The sequence below is a fragment of the Anser brachyrhynchus genome, assembly GCF_964034855.1.
Source record: "Anser brachyrhynchus genome assembly, chromosome: 11".
In the NCBI taxonomy this organism is placed as follows: domain Eukaryota; kingdom Metazoa; phylum Chordata; class Aves; order Anseriformes; family Anatidae; genus Anser; species Anser brachyrhynchus.
Window position 1 is genome coordinate 19,617,916 of NC_137706.1, and position 17,753 is coordinate 19,635,668.

The 17,753-nt window shown below is 52.1% G+C and overlaps 3 protein-coding genes across 7 annotated transcripts in view; 1 reads left to right on the forward strand and 2 right to left on the reverse strand.

Moving 5' to 3' along the window:
• The window catches only part of IGDCC3 (immunoglobulin superfamily DCC subclass member 3), an 88,505-nt gene extending 86,864 nt beyond the window's left edge, over positions 1–1,641 (reverse strand). The window contains exon 1 of the mRNA XM_080551444.1: positions 1,356–1,641. Within this exon, the coding sequence (XP_080407570.1) occupies positions 1,356–1,422 (67 nt within the window). The 5' untranslated portion in view covers positions 1,423–1,641. The remainder of the gene's footprint in view (positions 1–1,355) is intronic.
• A 6,383-nt stretch (positions 1,642–8,024) lies between these two features.
• IGDCC4 (immunoglobulin superfamily DCC subclass member 4) overlaps positions 8,025–17,753 on the reverse strand; it is an 86,799-nt gene continuing 77,070 nt past the window's right edge. For 4 of the 5 annotated variants that reach the window (XM_080551440.1, XM_080551439.1, XM_080551442.1 and 1 more), the window contains 2 exons: positions 11,618–11,782; positions 8,025–9,818 (listed from right to left, as the gene is read on the reverse strand). In XM_080551440.1, coding sequence (XP_080407566.1) covers positions 9,288–9,818; positions 11,618–11,782 — 696 coding nt within the window. In that variant the 3' untranslated portion in view covers positions 8,025–9,287. The remainder of the gene's footprint in view (positions 9,819–11,617; positions 11,783–17,753) is intronic. The other variant, XM_080551441.1, reaches the window with a different exon arrangement.
• On the forward strand, positions 13,115–17,734 carry LOC308176136 (uncharacterized protein). Its single transcript, XM_080551447.1, has 2 exons — positions 13,115–16,180; positions 16,357–17,734. Exons 1-2 carry the CDS (start codon positions 15,924–15,926, stop codon positions 17,087–17,089), a joined length of 990 nt encoding a protein of 329 aa, XP_080407573.1. The 5' UTR covers positions 13,115–15,923; the 3' UTR covers positions 17,090–17,734.

Genomic DNA, 17,753 nt, shown 5'->3' on the forward strand with positions numbered 1-17,753 from the left:
GGCAGGGGGGAAACCTCAGACCAGAAAAACTTTTAATGCGCAGCCAAGCGGTCGGCAGCGGGGCTGGAGAAACACCCCCCTAAGCCTTGCCAAGTCGCAGCGTAAAACGAGCACGCGGGGCAATTCCGACAGCAGCAGGCGATAAGCTAGACGCACACTCGGCTCATCAAAGGTTTGCTTTCAAAGCCTCCTTCTCCCAACCTTTCCCCCCCTCAAAAAAAAGTCCATCCCCGTTGCACTGCGGTATCCCAACAGGGCAACGAGACCCGCCTCGTTACACCCGCTCCACGGACAACTTCTATTTTCCGAGTCACGCCGGCTTCTCCTCGCTGGGGCTGCCACGGACCACGTGGCGAGATTTATCACGGGAAGGGCCCCCAGCCCGGTTTCTTAAACACCCCTCATATCAGGCAGCAAACCTCTGATTAATTAATTAATCGAACACACGCTTTTCTCCCTCTGACCCTGCTGGGCTGCTCGTACGGTTTTAAAAACAATTCCTGCTTTTCTTTATAAGGCTGCTAAGCGAAGAGAGGGCAGGAGGCACAGGAATATTTTGCTACAGCACAGCATCTTTCTCAGCGTCCCTCTCAGATTAGCCCCGTACTTAAGCAGCATCCCCGGCGGAGCGAAAACACCGCGATTTATCAGCAGGGCTCGTAGGTCCAGGGGAAAGAAACCCTGTTTTTGTAGTTGGGCCCCGGTCCGGTGGGTGGTGTTACCCGTTGTGGCTGAAGGAACCGAGCCGGGCGTTACGTGAACGCTGGGTGCTCGGAGGTTCAGCAGCTCGCAGCCCCACGTCCCTGTGGGCAGCCACCACCTACCGCTGGCCAACGCGCCTCGTCCAAGCCGGTGACGGCTTCGTGTGGGCTCTCCAGGCGTGGACCCGAAGCCAGGCCACCGCCACCACAACCTCCACGTCCCTTCCCCAGCGCTGAAGGCAGCGCGGTCCCCACGGACGCCACCGTCCCCCTCCAACGCCTCACCCAGCGAGGGACGCTTCCACCGTGGGTGACGGTGGGACCCCATCCCACGGAGGGATGCTACCGCCGCCGGCGATGGAGGGGGGCCGTGGCACACCTCCACGCTTCGACACCCGGAGCTTTCGGAGCCCCCTTGGCCCCACCGGGTGGTCCGAGGCCACGGGGACGGGCTGCGAGCAGGGACGGTGGCGGCCGGGGACGGCCAAGGGGCTGGGACCAGCAGAAGGTCCGCGACCCCGCTGCAGGGCTTGGGGTCGGGGCTGTGCGTGGGGTGCCCCCGCTCCCCAAAAGGGGGTGCCGGGGGACGGACGGACGGACGGACGGACAGCGGCGATGGCTCCCGGTCCCCCACCCGTCGCCCCCCGCCCTTACCTCCGCGGCAGGCGAGCAGCAGCAGCCCCAGCAGGCAGGCGGGCAGCGCGGAGCCCGGCGGAGCCATGGCATCCCGGGCGGGCTCGCCTCCCTGCGCCCCACGGGGAGGGAGCAGCCGGGGCGGGAGGGGAAGGGAGGAGGCGAGGCAGAGAGATCCTCCCTCCGCTTGAGAAGGGAGGGGGGGGGGGGAGGAGAGGAAAGGGGGGAAAAAAAAAAAAAAAAAACGGGGGTGAAAAAGCCAAAAAGCGGATTTCAGCGCAGCTCCCCTCCGTGCGAGCACGCCGCCGCGCCGGGCGGGCGGGCGGGCAGGGGGCCGGGGGGGCGGCGCTGAGGGAGCGGGGCCGCCGGCGGGCGGGGGCGGGCAGCGCCTTGCGCCATCTTGTGCATCCGCCCGCAGCGCCGCGATGGGGCCGGCCGGGACCGGGCTGACACGGCTCCGGGGCTGGCAGGGCTGTGGGGGCTTCCCTCCCGGCCGGGGGGAGGCAGCGGCGCGGGTGGGAGTCGGTGTCGGTGAGGGGTATCTCAGCGCCCATGTTGTGTGGGGTCGGGGGGACCCCTCGCGGGTCTCCCCTTGTTAGCTGCTGCATGGATCTCCTCTGAGGGGTCTGCCCTCATGGGTGTCCCCTCACCACTGTTCCCTCACCAGAGCTGCCTCACGGACCTCCTCTGAGGGATCTGCCCTCATGGGTGTCCCCTCACCACTGTTCCCTCACCAGAGCTGCCTCACGGACCTCCTCTGAGGGATCTTCCCTCATGGTTCTCCCCTCAGAGGTCTCTTCTGAGGGGTCTCCCCTCATGGGTCCCCCACCACCAGTCTCCCCTCACCAGGGCTGCATCAGGGACCTTCTCTGAGGGGTCTTCCCTCATGGGCACCCCCTCACAAGTCTCTTCTGAGGGGTCTTCCTCACATATCTCCCCTCACAGTTCTCCCCTCACAGGTCCCAGCTGGCCAGCACAGCCTGTGCTAATGGTAGGGGATGTTTTCCCCATGACTGCCTCAGGGTCTCGCTCCTGCTTGTCACCACTCAGAGCGACCCGTTTTTGGAAATGGTGTCCAGGACCGAGGCAGAGGGAGAGGGCAGGGTCCAGCCCTGCAGCCATAGCGGTTCCCTATTGCAGATAACCCACTGGCCCGTGTTCTCCACAAACACAACTCCCTGTCATCATCAGCAGCAGCAAAGTCATCCCTTCGATGACATCTCAAAGCCTTTTGTGTTGTTTGTTTGAGGGGAAAAAAAAATACTAGAATTGGATGGTAACTATTTTCTCTTTTCAGAACAAAACCAGAGCTTGATGCGCCAGGTTGCTAACCCTGCAAACTTGTCCAGAAGCCTGATGAAAACACTTTGCAAAACATGCAATGTGTGGCTCTCCTGATGGTGCACTCTGAGCGTGGTGGAGTCAGCCAGCGAGGAAAGAAGACGTCACTGCATCTGCTCCACATTAAAGGTTTGCTCACTTAGTGGAGGGAAGAATTTGCTCTGGGCTGAACTGGCTCTGTTGGCCTCTCGGTAACATCTGAATTTCTGCGCTGTCCCTGACCTTTTGCACAAACCCTGCTCCTGTTCCCCAGCTGTCTTCCTGGCTGCCACCATGAGAGCATTTATCATACGCAGCCATCGTGAGCTTGTAGAAGCTCCAGGGACTCCACCAGCACGGTGAACAGGCTCCAGAGCCTGACTGGCCCCAAGGACAGCTTGTCAGGATCAGTAACTCCAAGGGAAACAAAAGACAGTGTGCTTTACAGGGCTTGTTTCCCCCAGGAACCACAGATTTTGGATGCTTTTGCTCCTGCGTACGGGCAGTGTCCTGGGTGGCAGTGGCAGGACTCAGGAGCAGGGGTAGTAGCTACCTCTTCAGAGCATCTCTAAATTCAGCCACGTTTTGCAGATGACATCAGTGACATCACTGGTGGCAATTTCAAAAGTCGCAGGTGTGGTTCTGCCGAAAAATGGGACTCACCTGAAAAGCCATGAGATTTTTTTAAAGAAAAATGCCGGTTTGGGGCTCTTCTTAGACTTACTTGAGGACAGGAATCTGGAGCACTCGTGTTTTTCTGTGCTCCTCTGTAAACTACGAAGGCTAAAAAGTTGCTTTGTATTGGGTGCAGGAATTTGTTTATCACACGGTGAGCAGAAAGCGCAGCCTTTTGAAAAACAGCAGAGCTGCAGTGTGAAGGTGCCCAGCCGGTGCTGAGGCAGCGTGGGGTCCATCCATCTGTCGGCCCTCCCCACAAGGTTATCCTCCATGAGAGCCAGCCTCGTGGGGCTTCGCTCACCCCTTGCTCAGTGAATTTCCATTAGCTCCAATACTGCTCCTGATTTACACCAATTAATTGCAGACTGAGGTCCCCAAGACACCATTAGTAGTTTCAGAGGATGAAGCAGGAGATTAACCTGTCTGAATTCACTCCATTTATTATTGTGTGTAATTGTGGCTTCCCTGTCTGCTAACAGCCTGGGAGCTTTTCAACTTATGTACACACACGTGGGGTTTTAGCATCTGCTTTGTGGTCAGTATTGGGAAGGGGACCCAAAATCGGGGCACCCACCTCGAGGCACTGAGCTCAGCCATCCCTGCAACACTGGGACAGCCCCAGAACGTGCTCCTGGAAGCCACTTCTCCCAGTGGAAACCTTTTGCCATCCACGCTCAGAGCTGGGACCAGCCCTGGCTATGCGACACAAGTGTCATCGCTGCAAAGAGGCGAGGAGATGGCGTCACTGTCCGTCCTTGGTGAGACCTCTCTCCCTTGGGCATGGCTGTAAAACACAGCGGGGGGGCCACGCTGCTGTTTGGAGAGCCTGGGAGAGGCTTTATAACCACTAAGGTACACATTGCTCCCAGCGCAGTCGGTATCCAGAGTGGGATGGGAACGGCTGTGGAGCATCCCTGGCCACCTCGCTGCAGCAGGGCGCATTGCCTCCCGCTGTGCCGCTTACCGCAGGGCTGCGCTGGGCAACGTGCTGCACCGGCCCCTTGCTGAGCTACCTGAGACCACAGGAGCCTCGAGCCCAGCGCGGCGATATTGCCAGCTGCATCACAGCACAGCATGCCGCGGCAATAAATACTGCCAAGGGAATGAAACGCAAACAAATCTCTTAGCTCCAATCCTCCGTAGTTCCAGCTCCCCTGTAACCAGCCTGTCCATCCGTCCCTCTGCTCTGTTAATCCAGGTGCTGCCCTGTTCCCAGCCGCCCCACCGTGTCCCCTTGGCAGCCTCCTGCAAGCATCATGTGCTGTGAACTGAGGTGGACGTGGGGTGTGCAGTCACAGCCCCCACAAAAGGTCCTTCCTTGCTCATTACCTGTCATTAAGAGAAAAACTCATCAGAGTTACGCAGTTTGACAGAGTTCCCTGTAACCACTATCAGCGAACGCTATGCTAAGTGCAGATTTATTACCTCTATAATGCAGATAAAATGAGATTTTATGGCCCCGTAGTCCTGGCAGCATAAAGCAATAATGGAAACTATCTACTCAAGTAGGAAATGCATCCTAGGAAGAAAGGGAGATGCATGGGAGGTTAATAGTGTGTCCTCAGGCACTGCCAGACATCTTCTTGCCAATCTTGCTGGACACAAGCCACTGAGTATTTAACCTACTGCACCATCTATGAGAAGCCTCACCATTTGTTTGCTAGATGCTTCTGCTTATTTTCCCCATAAAAATCCCCAACAAGATAATGTACAAAACTGGACTTTTTTTTTTTCCCTTCTAGGAATCATTTCAACAGTTGAAAAATGAGTAAGCATTAAAAACACATTACCCAGGGTCCAGCCACTCCGAAGTTACAAGATGAGCCTTCCACAACAACTTTCTCTCTGAGAGCTGTAACAGACTGACTCCTGAGACAAATTCCACTGTTTTTTAAAATATTTTATTAATAATCCATTAGTTAAGGAATATAAGGACAATGTCTTCTTACACTTTAACACTAAAGAGTATTCGTGGAGTAAGAACAGTCTCTGAAGAAAGAAAGTTATAATTAAGTACAGCATGGAACCAAATACAGACACAATCTTCAAACAAGATCAAGTTCTGGTTACACATCCTTATGCAGTGTGGAAAGTTAAATGAAATTTAATTTTAAAATATTATCAAGGGAATACAATAACAGAACTAGATGGCGGATTTCTGCTGGACTAAAGACCTCTTTTCCAACAAGGGTATTGATTAGAAAAGACAAAATGAACCCTTCAAGACATCTATTTCTAATGAGACCAGAAACATATATAGCAGTGTACTAAAATGGTTGTTTCCTTATACAGCATGTTTCATGGGCTGACCTCAGGATTATTAGGCTAGTAACATAAAAAACTCTCAGAACCTAGGTTATACGTTATCTGATTTTAACTATTTAAACCAGAACTTTATTGTCTGTTAAGTAAGAAATCAAAGAGTTGAGATATTCAGCTGAGTCATGTATTTCACGTAGCAAGGATTTAAAAGAAGTAAAGGAATAAGAATCGTGACTCTCACAGCAGCATGGGAAATATACAGTTGTGTAGCCAAATGGCGACGTTAATACTACAAAATTATGCCAGTGAGACAAATCTGACATTTTAACAATGTAAAACAATATACACCGGCAAAAAGCTGAATAGCAATAATCTTTAGTGTTACTGAAAGGAAAGAAAAGGGGGAAGGGAGCCTGATGCGTAGGAACATATATCAAGTGTGATGGGTAATTAAAGGTATCAACAGCTTGAGTGTCTGTGAGAAATTTGCAAGAAAGCTACTTATTTCATGATAAAAAAATAGATGCACTGGTTGTTTCAGCTTTACACGTAACGTGTGTACTATCTGTCCTCTTCCACTCATCTCTAACCCAGTCCCACACGTGCTCAGGATAAGGGGGGCCCTGGGGCAGAGCTGCAGCAAACGGGGGCACCAAGGCCCCCAGACACCGCACGGACACAGCGCTCGTACGGAGAGCAGCCTTGCTGTTGCCATCAGCAGCGGTCTCTTGGTCTGAGGGAACGGCCCTGATTTCTGCAGCTGAGGTCTGGCACTCCAGCCCACTGCCCCCACGGCGCCCGGACATCCAAATGGTGCCAGCTTCGTGCCCTGGTAAAATTCACTGGGGTGGAACGAGATCAGGAGCAGCTTCAACGTGGGGACACAAAACTATTTCTGTGGTGCCTAAGGAGAAGTGTCTGCTCTCAGAGCACGCAACTAACGTGGAGGTTTCACGATCGGCCCCAGATGATCCGGGGGAACGCTGCCACGCCACGCCTGCTTCAGTGACTGGCAGGAACGGATTCCGGGCTGATCGGCAGTGCTTACCCCATGGCTGTACGATTCCTGAAGTCAGCACAGACAAGGCAGAGGGTGCACGTACGTCAGGGTGCCCCAGTGACTGCGGCACAGTCCTTCATCACCACTGGGCTAAGGCTGCATCCCCAAAGGCCCTGCATGGTGGCTCAGGGCCCAGGCACAGCGACACGACAGGGAGCCAGCAGAACTCCAGCACCAGTCCTGTCTGTATCTGGCCCAACCCCTGGCACTGATCTCAGTGGCAGGGGTCTGCTGGTAGGCTGTCACACTCGGAGGTAGCAACTTGGTTTTGGAGGTGAAAAGAAGTCACCAGGGGTCCTTCTGGAGTGAGCTTTTTGGGTCCTTCTCCCTTTCTGCACGTCACAGCTAGGAACGTGGCTTGTACAGGGTCTGCTTTGTCACCAGGGAAGGACAAGGGCTCTTCCATAAAACTAACAGCAACTCAGGTCCAGTATCTCCCCCCACCCTCCGCAGCTGGTGCCTGATACTGCCCAGCTGAGGGTTTATACCTCTGCAATTGCATCCGCTCCCAAATAACTGTGAATTGCCCTTATTGCCTGCAATAACACTTCACTGCCTTATCTCTAGCCCTGCTACGTCGTTAGTCTCAAAGTCTTGTGGCAGTGAGTTCTGGAGGTTAATTATGCGCTTCCTCTGCCCAGTTATCATTTCTTGGCTTTCCAGCTCCATGCACTACCTCCTGCCTAGCCTGCTCGCTGGCACCGCTCTCCGGTCTCCGTGCCACACACCGCCTTTCAGTCATGGTGCCTCTGATCCTGGAACAGCGTTTCTCAGACTCCTCAAGACACCAAACACCAGCTGGAGCAACACCAGCTGGGAATCTTTACCCTCATTTTGTCTTTTAACAAACAGCCAGATCTCTGAATCCTCGGGAAGGCAGAACATTTACCAAACACCCCATGAGCAGAATTAACAATCCTTATCACCCCCGAGGAGTCCATCTGTAGTGTCCACAGTCAAAATCCACGAACCTGGAACAGGGCAGAGACAGGCTAAAGGACAGACAGAAGTTCACCCACCACCAGGAGGCCAGGCTAAGAGACATGTCAGCAGCAAGCCGACGGTGTCAGCAAGGAAGGGTCAAAGGATGATTTTCAAATGTTATCTCTAATAAACCTAGACCTACCAGTGTCGGCACAAGGACTTGAGGACTTGACTTTAATTTTGTTCTGGTCTTAAAAAGTACTTTGGCCAGGACACTCAGAAGTGACTAGAAATTATCACCTGTTCATCCAAAGCCTTCAGCAGGTCTACAGCTTACAGGAGGCTGAGAGCTGCTCTCTGAAAATCGGAAGCAGCTAAGGTGTCCCCACTTGGGCACAAAAAGAGACGTCCCCAAGATCACAATTCACTTTTGCAACTGTTGATTCTTTTTCCCCTAGATCACAGATTGATTTTCTAATTGTTGTTTTTTCATCTTTGCTAGTACAAACTTCTAAAGAAAGGCTGACCACCATCCCACCAGCTGAAGCAGCCTCCTCTGGCCAGCTCCTGCAAAACACAGCCCTACAGAGCGCACAACCCAACTCTCCAGCTGCAGGGAACGTGTCCTCCAGCAACACTTAGAAGCAAACCAAGATAGACATCAGCTCTGCAGCGCTATTCAATAAAAAATAGTCAACAACCAGTGCAAACATATTCTTTAGAAAAAGGCAGTATAAGAATAAGTTAAAACCTATAATGGACTATAACGAAAGAGTAGATTTACTGCTTTTTTTTTCTCCAACAGACATGAGGTAGTTGTGTTGTTAGGGAGGAAAAAAAAGAAAGAGAGAAGTAGTAAAAATGCTACTCTATACCACACACTACTCCACTTTATAAAATTAAATAATATAAAGATGCTCCAAGGAAATAAAAATACATGTTGTACATTAAAAGGACAGATGTGTACCTAAAATATTAGGTACAAGAACCTACGTAAAACAAAGTCCGGGCTGGTGAAATGACCCAGACGCTGAAGAAGGTTCTATATAGTACAAGTTGTTAGAGGCACTCGTAGAGTGTGTAATAAAAGGCCACTACATCAGCCTGCTAGCAATAGTTACTGTGGTAGCGTACAAAGAGAGCCTTATAATCCTTTTAACCACGGGAGGGCAGAAAAGGCTGGTGGTTACAGCTCGCTGCATTTGTTTGTGTTGGTTCCACCCCCTCGTGGGACTCTGAACGGAATTCATCCCAACACCACGAGGCAGAAAGGTAGTGCCAAGGCCCTCCCTGGCGAACAGACGGCGGAGGAGAATCGCCCGGTGCACCCTGCCTCTTGCCAGCATCGGAAGGAGCCTTGCTGGGCGCCTCGAGGACCGCCGCGAGGTGACCGCACCGGCCCAGCGCAGCAGGCTCTGTCCTAGCCGTGGTGCTGGGTCAGACTTTGGAGACGGCTCAGTCCTGCTCCCACGAACACCGAGTTACTCACTAGCTTCAGCAGGAAGAAAGCTGGGCCCTTATCCGTCTACCTACCGATTTCTTGAAGGCGATATGTACAGCTGACAGGTCCTAACCCTGTCCCGGCGAGATGCTGCAACTTCTTAGCTCCTGCTGGATCCAGCGAGTCTTGGGCACGCAGTACCTCACAGGGACAGGCCCTTCGTAGTGCTTCTAGCTCTCCCATGATCAAAATCAGATTAGTTTACTCTTCAGTGATTGTGGACACATGCCACGTTCTCAGATGCTGAGGATGAACTGGTTAAACCAGAGTTACTACACAGGGGGGCCTCCTCCAGGGCCACGGAAAGCGATTGGCACTTGACTGGCTGCACGTCCCCCCTGCATTCCTGGATGGAGTCCGAATCTCCGCTTTCCACTGAATCCAGACTTTCCCCGTGCCTGTGGAAGCCATTGGTGAGCCCAGGGATGCAAACGGCCTCGGTTTTGGGAGTCCCTCTGGTGGTGTGTAACGGCTCCTCCTGGGTCTGAACCTCAGAACTGCCCCTGCAGCCATCCAACGCTTGGCCAGCATCCTGCTGGGCGCCGGGAGAGCCGGGAAGAGCCAGCTCGCCAGAGGGCAACTCTTCAGGCTCCTGCTCCTCACTTTCTGTCTCTTCGGTGTCCAGGGCGTGCAGCTGGGAGTCGTAGTCTCTGTCAGAGGCTGAAAAATCAGAATGGACGATGACCTCTGCTTCCACTTGGTGGAGGCTGGCTGGCGGGTGGCTTTTCTTTGCTTCATTCTGTTATCAAAAAGGGAAAAAAAAAATGAAAAGGCAAAGTAAATTAATTGAGGCTGTGACTCAACCATGCACTGCAACATGCGGTGTTTTTTTAATCCCACAGAGTGCAATGGGATGTACACATGCTGCTATTAAGCATTATCTTGATATGTTTTTCAGAGCTGAAGCCTTAAGAAGCATCTCAAATCATCTCGGGATCATTATTGCTACTTTACATTTGGGAAGGCAAGTCCCAAGGGAGCGATACGCCCAAGGTTTCTTGGCAGGCTGAAGCAACCATTTCTCCAAGCCTCTGTCAAAGACAACAATTTTCAAAACTCACCAGTCCATTTCTGTATTAACAGCCAGATTTCTGGAGGGCGAGCGGTCAGCCCTTGAGAAAATTGGCTGCTGAGACAGCTCATGACAAGGACCCACGAGCAGATTCCAGGGCTCCCTTCACTTTTTTGGTTTAACCTCAGCTACATATCACCGTATGCTTGGTTCATTATAACCCTTGTCACAGCTCGCTAAAGATGGTGTAAACTCAAGTCAGAAAGAAAATAATCAGTTCTCTTCTGCAGTTTCAATAGTTCAGGCTATAGGGTCTGCAGAAATCTGGCTCACAAGCAGGTCAGTCTGCTTATCGTTCAATAATTCATCTGATCATTATTCAATAATTTACCAGTCAAACTATTTTGGAAGTTCCTGAAGAGCTCCTCAGGCAATCGGCGCTCAGATTCTGCGCCGTGTGATTTAGCAGTAAGAAGACAATTCGAAGTACGGAAGTGAGACATCCCATGTGTAATTTGTGCTCGCTGCTGAAGCCAACTTTGTGCATCATTTACATATTTTAACACTTTTCCCTCTTTGTTGACAAACCCTGATGGGTAAGCTGTGCTGTAAACAGTGCCCTGTAATTGGGTTGTAAAACATTGTCTTAACTCTATCCACAACGTTAATTACATCCTGTGTATAATTGATTTTCACACCACTATCTGGGAAGAAAACATAGGTGGGTTGCTTAGAAGGATTTGTTGGGGGTGAGCTGCTGAAAGCAGCAACCAGACAATTCTGGTAGAGACAACCTGAGCAGGTACCAGCTTGCTTTGCTGAGGTGGCCCAGATGTCCCGATCCTCGCACAGACTCTCAAACACAGTTGTGCACATTTATTCCCATGGAGCAATACCAGAAACAGCACTTCTTCCCAGTCCGTACACCCACATAAAGACGACAAGTGCAGGGGAAATTGCTCTGCTCTGTCTGGAGAAGGAGTTTAAATCAACCCTCGATCTTTGACTCCTGCCACAGGCAAAAATGCAATTCCTCCATCAGGCAAGCACGCTGCAGGTCTTAATTCCTCTGTGCTGAGCGCTCCAGCTCCTAACTCACAACCAGACTGCTGGTGCCTGGCTCCGGATCCTCAAGAGCCAGGACTACCACAGCCTTGCTCCCAGCTGAGCTGCCTGACCCCTCTGGCCCCCACCCAAAGGCCTGAGCCCTTTTCGGCTTTTGTTTTTCTCCAGCCCTCTTCAGCACAGGCCCTTGGGGGGTGGCTTAAGTCAAGAGAGGAGACGAGGGGAGAGCTGAGGCTTTCAGAGATGCTTGGAAAAAAAACAAGCAGCTTTTACTCAAATCCCATCCGTCTCACTGGCATACACTCCTATACCCAGGAAAGAGATAAAGCCCGTGATCAGCCAACTAAAGCCAGCTCAGAAGAAAATATTTTCTCCCGTGCTGCAAAAAGGAGAAAGGGAGATGGGGAAAAAGGAGAAAACCACATCAGAATGCACAAGCCAATAAACCAAAAGACACCCACCAACACGGCATCGTAAACCAGAGCTTGTAACAAAAGCTTTTGTCCTGCGCTGGAAGGGAGCTTCAGTGATCCGTTCACAGCAGAGAGAGGCTCTTTTGTGATAGCGTCCCCGTATCTGGCTATGCTGTTTGTCCAGGGCTGGTTAGCCGATTTATTCCATGAAGACTGCAGAAAAAAAGTGGGGGAGAGAAGAGATCCAATTACCACAGATACAGATCCTTATCCTCTTAAGCCTGAAATGAGAAATAGCTTGAAAAAGGAAAGTGCAAGTTGGAGAAAATCACACGGTGTTAGAAGATCAAAGTTAAACGCAGGGAACGCTTCTGGAGGCATCGAAATAGAAGCGGCCTGGCACGGTCACCCCACCACAACAGGTTATTGCTCTGTGCCACGGTCTGATGCCGAGCGAGTGGCTACGAGTTGCCAGATGGCTCACAACGGGACTCAGAAGGGACCTTCCACTGGTTCTCTAATTTTGAGTGTGTATCAAGGCACAAGACCCACCTCAAGGTCCACCGCAATCGATTCCCTGCAAAGCTGCCAACAGCCCCGAGCAGAGCGAGCCTACTGAAAACACCGCAAAGCTGGAAGCGAACGGGGATGGTGGCAAGCCTGGAGCTGAACGACTCCAGTATTTGCTTTGGCAAAGCAACACTGCGCAGCGTGGAGAAGGACCCTCACCTGTGTGCAAGAGCTGAAGACAATGCTAAATTGCTCGCTCTGCGGTGCGGACACATTTCCTGCTCTCAGCTAGGGCCTGGGTAAACACTCGGCTATTGCCCATCAATAAAGAGGCACAAAATTCGGGGCCTTATTTCATTTATTTATTTATTTATTGCAACAGACCACCAAGCAATTCTTAGTTCAGCTTAAATCCCCTGGGCAACCAGTGTTACCTTGTTTGTAGATCTAATTAAATTATATGGGCTGAACGCAATTTGTTCTGGGTTCTCTCAGCTTCCCCTTGCAATAAACTGTTGAATGCACACCTCTGTGCATGGGAAATGTGTGCCTTTAAGAGCTGAAGTTATTTAACAGTTCAGACTGTTAGTTCACAGGCAGAAAAGTATTTTCTTTCCAGGGTCTGATTTTACTGGGCTGCCCTGCATCTACCCGAGCTCGGCCTCGCTACTGACGCAACCGCGCGGATTTAGGGAATACACGAGCCAGTTGTCTGTAGGCTCCTTCCACTGATGTTAAAATTTGTCCAGACAGACGTGAGAGGACGATGCAAGGTTAAAGCAAAGAGAAAGTGAAGAGGACGCCCTGACCTGACAAGTGTATGCACACAGAACACTGGTGGTATGAGTGTGATGGCTGTTAAGGGTGAAGACTGAGGGTGAAGATACACAGCGCACATCTATTCACACCCCCTAACCACCTACTGCTCACTGTCAGGCAGGGAAAAAAGGTTTCTGCTCTGCGATGTGGCCACTGCTTGCACAGCCCCGCTCTACTGCAGCAAGAGAGAAGGCAGTGCGAGCCCAGCCGAGGCAGCAAGGAGATTCCTGACATCAGCCTGACCTTGCGTGAGTCATTTGACCTCTTTGTGCTTTGGTCCATCTGGCTGGAAATTAGGTAGAAATACACGACCAGATGTTGTACGTGAGCCAGGCATTCCTAAGTCAGCTATTTAGCAAGCAGCAAACGCTACCTCGTGCTGGCAGGAGGCACGTTTAAGCGTTCACGTACACGCCGAGGGGCTCCCTGAGCCTTCCCCGAGCCCTCTGACCACCCTGCCCTGGTGGGAGGCAGAGCACGTTACATCCCAGTGCCAACCCCAAGTCCCAGGAGCTCGGCCACTGCCCCGGGATCAAGCCCCAGGAAAACAAGGAGTAAAGGGCCTCGTTTAAGCGGCAGCACCCCGCAGAATGGGGGCTTCTTGACCTGGAGCTGCGGACGTCAAGCAGTCACTAATTCAGAAGTAGATGCTGGAGGCAGCATCTTTGCTGTTTTTCTCTCCACAATCCTCAGCAATATGCTCTGAGCCAAGAGCGTTCCCTAACTGCTTCCCTTCTAAGCGGGCAAGCACTAAACTACACTCCAATAGCGAGAAATTAAGCAAACACTCACACACGGCTCACAACAAGGAATATCACTAAACGCGAGCGCTCAAGCGACGCGCTCGGTTTGCTTCTCCTGCCATCTGAAAGGCTTTCTGCAGCTCCATCGCTGCCTGATGGCTTCTGTGCCTCTTCCAAGGAACATACGTTACTGAGCAAATACTGCCTGGAAATTTCAGCGCCGAACCTACACAAATATGCGCACACGCGCGCAAATGTGTGGGTCCTATTATAGATGCCTGCATGCATATTTGCCATCAGAGAGATCTGAGCATCACACGCATACACAGAGCAAACTCGAAAACCTTCTTGCAGGCATCTTGTGAATACCAAAAAAAAAAACGTGGAGAGAAACAGGCAGCTCTACTGCAATCCCCAACGGGCCATCTGTTAGCGGAAACGTCAATCTGCCATGTTTACATAGGTTTTGATGACTCCGGGAACAGCCTGCTCGGCTCTGGCTGAAATTGGCTGCAATGAAGAACAAACTTGTTTTGCACCACTTTGCAACTTTCAACAAACAGAAAAAACCCCTCAGCCACACAACATGGCCTATCTCCCACATGTTGTTGGAGCACGTTTACGGTGCGGGGGAATCCCTCTCGGGGCTGAGTCTCCGAGGTTGGGTAGCTGCAGTTAACTCCAGGTCTGCTTTCACCGTAGACCCAAAGGTCTTGTGTGCCTGAAAGCTTCTGTTTCTTTCAGGCAATATCTTCTGGTGTAATAAATGATACCGTTTGTTTCTACACAAGGGCAACAGCGAATGGCTGAAGACGGCAAGGAAATTTTCTCTTATTTTTTCTTTCTTTTTCTTACAATAGAAGAATAAGGGTGAGGCGTGTCACTCTAACACCAATTTAGAGGGAAAAATCCCTTTTTCAGTCCACTGCAAACACAAGAATGGAAACTAATAAAAACATCTTCCAATCAGAGGTGTTTCCGCTACAGCTAAATCCTTATCAAAGCAAACAAGCCTCTTCATTTTAGCCTTTTCATAGAAACTCCAACTGATAAAAACGTGCCCAGACCATACTACCTTCTCAGTGACAAGTAGAGATTTCATGCACATATATGAGCTGAGGATGACCACGTAGGAAATGCTGATCCTGAAACCTTCCCTATTTTATGGGGACAGTTATTTAAGCTAGCTTGAAGTCCTGCACAGAAGAAAGCTGGGGACATTTCAGACGTGCCCAGCTTTTAAGGGTGGCACAGTGGAGAGAAGGGACTCGTCGCTGAATGGTACCAGTCTGCAGGAGAGGGAAAGCCCCGTGCCATACAGACCAACAGGCCAAATCCCTGCCCACAGTGATGTAACACAAAGCTCTCCCTGGTCAGAAAAAGGAGAATCTCTGCTGGCTGTCAATGGGAGCACTGCTCTCATCGAGGTCTCTCCAGAAAACATCGGGACTTTCCTTCCACGCAGAAGAATTTCTACACGCAAATGAAAAACAACCTGGGGAGATCCAAGTTCCCCGATGTGTTACAGCTTTTGCCCTCTGAGTTACGGGGATGCTTCACGGGAAACGCGGTCCCCGTGGGAAGGAGGCTCCCTGGGACAGAGCTGGGATGCAAGCAAGCAAGGTTCCAGCACAACAGCAAACGTTTCTAGGCCAAAATGCTTGGGTTTGGCTTCCCTCAATGAAAAGCTCAAGTCTTCCGTGGAAAGCAGATGCTTTTTAACGCTCTCCCCCACCCCCCAAATTGCTTGGCCGCAAAGCAGCAGTGACGGAGACGTCTGGAGCAGAGCCATTTCAGCATCCTCGGTCCATCTGTCAGGGGAAACGGAGCTGCGGCACCACAGCCCGTGCATTACAGCATCACTCGTAGCGCGGGCTGCCGAGGGTGGCAGTCTGGGGGTCACTGGGAAAGGGAAGACATGAAAAAAAGGAAAAAAAATCATTTGTCAGTTCTCGTACAGACCCTGGTGTGTGACCACCGGGGAACGCACAGAGAGGAAGGCAAAGGGGCTGCTCAGCAGCCAAGCAGAGGGGTCCCGTGAGGGCCCCTGGGGGTGTTCAGCAGCACAAGGGCCACCCCACCTCCGCGTGGTGCCACCCAGACACGATTTTGTCCCTTCCTCCTGAAGCCACGCTGCTGGGAACCCGCCCGGTCCCACACTGTGATGGGAGATCAGGAGAGAGGGGCTACTGCTACTGGCCCTTCTTTGTGCCGCACATCTCCTAACAACACGGAGCCTCAGGCTGCCACAAGGACAAAACCGATGAAGAATAATCCCCGAAATGCTACGTAACGAGCCGGCACACGAAAAGCCTGCAAGCGCCGGAGCAGCCATCGCTGCTGCTAACAGCAGTGCTACCAGCCAGCACAGAACAGGTCTCAGGAGAGCATCGCGGGGCGGAGAGCCCAGCAGGTATTTGGAGAAGTCACACAGGCTTGTAGCTGCCAGCTCCTTGGCACCACAGCCACAGGAACCTGCCCAGCAGCAGCATCGGACCGCAAGTCTCTCAGCCAACATCCTGAGCCCTGTGCTGACACGGTATGTTGCTAAATAAAAGGGATCCCTGAGACTTTTCTCACTCCTTTTCTTTGTTGACTAGGAGTGCAAGTGCTGGTACCTGAACCAGAGCACCCTGGGGAGCTTCCCCTTGCCAGGATGGACCAAGGATTTCTTTCCAAAAGGATTTTCTTTCCTCTTACCATCGCTTTTCACAGAACCAACCACAGAGAGCAGGAGAGAAGAAATGAGAAGACGACAAAGGCAGTTGGCCTGGGTCTTTTCACACCCAGATATACCCACCAGGGTATGAGGCGGGTGAGATGGAGCTCGGGCTGGCTCAGGTGGCACTTCCCAGCGGGAAGGGGGCAGTGGGGTCTCCTGTGCGGGCGCACATCTCCCTCCAGTGCCCGCTCCCAGCAACAGCAGCCTGTTGCTCCCGGCCACCACTCCAGCTCTGTCACCTGCAAGGTCATCCTCACCTCACCGGGCTCCTCGGCTGACAATGCTGCTCTCCGGGTGGCTGCTCCACAGCGATCCCTGCTTCCCTGTCCACATCCATCAAAAACCAAGCCGTTTGTTCTGCTAGCAAAACCACTTGGCACACTTAACTCTCACTTGCCTTTCCCCATCCAGTTCAGGAGGCAGAGAAAGCACTGCCAGAATCGCCCCCTCCCACTGGAGGGCACTGCCCTCTCCAGCCCCTGCTCTGCAGGCACAGAAGTCACCCTGCAGACCTCTGCAGACAGCATTCCTGCTTCGGAAGAGAAATCTGGATACGCTGCCCCTAGAAAGGCCTCCAAAGGAAGGGACTTTCCTCCGCTTGACCTGTTCTCGGGGTTAGTCGCCATCGCTGAAAACATTTGTTCCTTGTTTGACAGAAAGAGCTGTAGGAAATTCCTCACACTCTTTCTTCGGCTCGGGTCCAGAAAGGCAGCTCCACTCCGCTGAAATCCACGGATGCGGCTTGGCTGCGAACCATCTCCTTCAGCTGAGCGCTGATCCGACACGGCACTCGGGGACAGCCAAGAGCATGGCTGCAGCGCACAGGGCTATCTGTTAAGGGCAGCTGAAGGCGTTTTATTTCCAAAAGGCCACAGCTGCCTCGCTGCTAGCAGCAAGCGCAGGTTAGCCACACATCCTGAGCTCACCTGCCCTCCCGCGACACACAAGCGTGTTGTTGGTGCAAATCCCCTGCGTTCACAAGGCATTTGTCTTACTGAACCTCCTAATTACTTTACATGCTCTCCCCGGGTTACAAAGAGAGACATAAACAGATTAACTAAATTAGGCCAATTAAAGGTTCCCTAATGGAATGAAATGTTTCAGACAAGCTTGAGAGAGGAAATGGGCAGGGAGGAGTGAAAGACAACGCAACGTCAGGCAAGCCGGGAAAGATTTCTTTTCTTCTGGGGCTAAGGGTCCACTACCCCTGGCAGGTGAAACAGGGCGGCAGATGGCACGGTGATCCCAAACTTGGATCTGACAGCCTGCAGCCAAGACTACCAGCACTCTGCAGAGCCAGACAGAATCAGACCCCGACTTCCCAGCAGGATCACCCCAAAAGAAGGCTCCTGCCTGGGGTAGGAGTCCAGTCACCACGTGCACAGGTCAT

Excerpts from the sequence above, each read along its gene's own strand:
- LOC308176136 (XM_080551447.1), top strand. The coding sequence starts at position 15,924 with ATGCTACGTAACGAGCCGGCACACGAAAAGCCTGCAAGCGCCGGAGCA. Across the intron at positions 16,181-16,356 it reads CTGAGCCCTGTGCTGACACG|AACCAACCACAGAGAGCAGG; the intron begins GTATGTTGCTAA and ends CGCTTTTCACAG.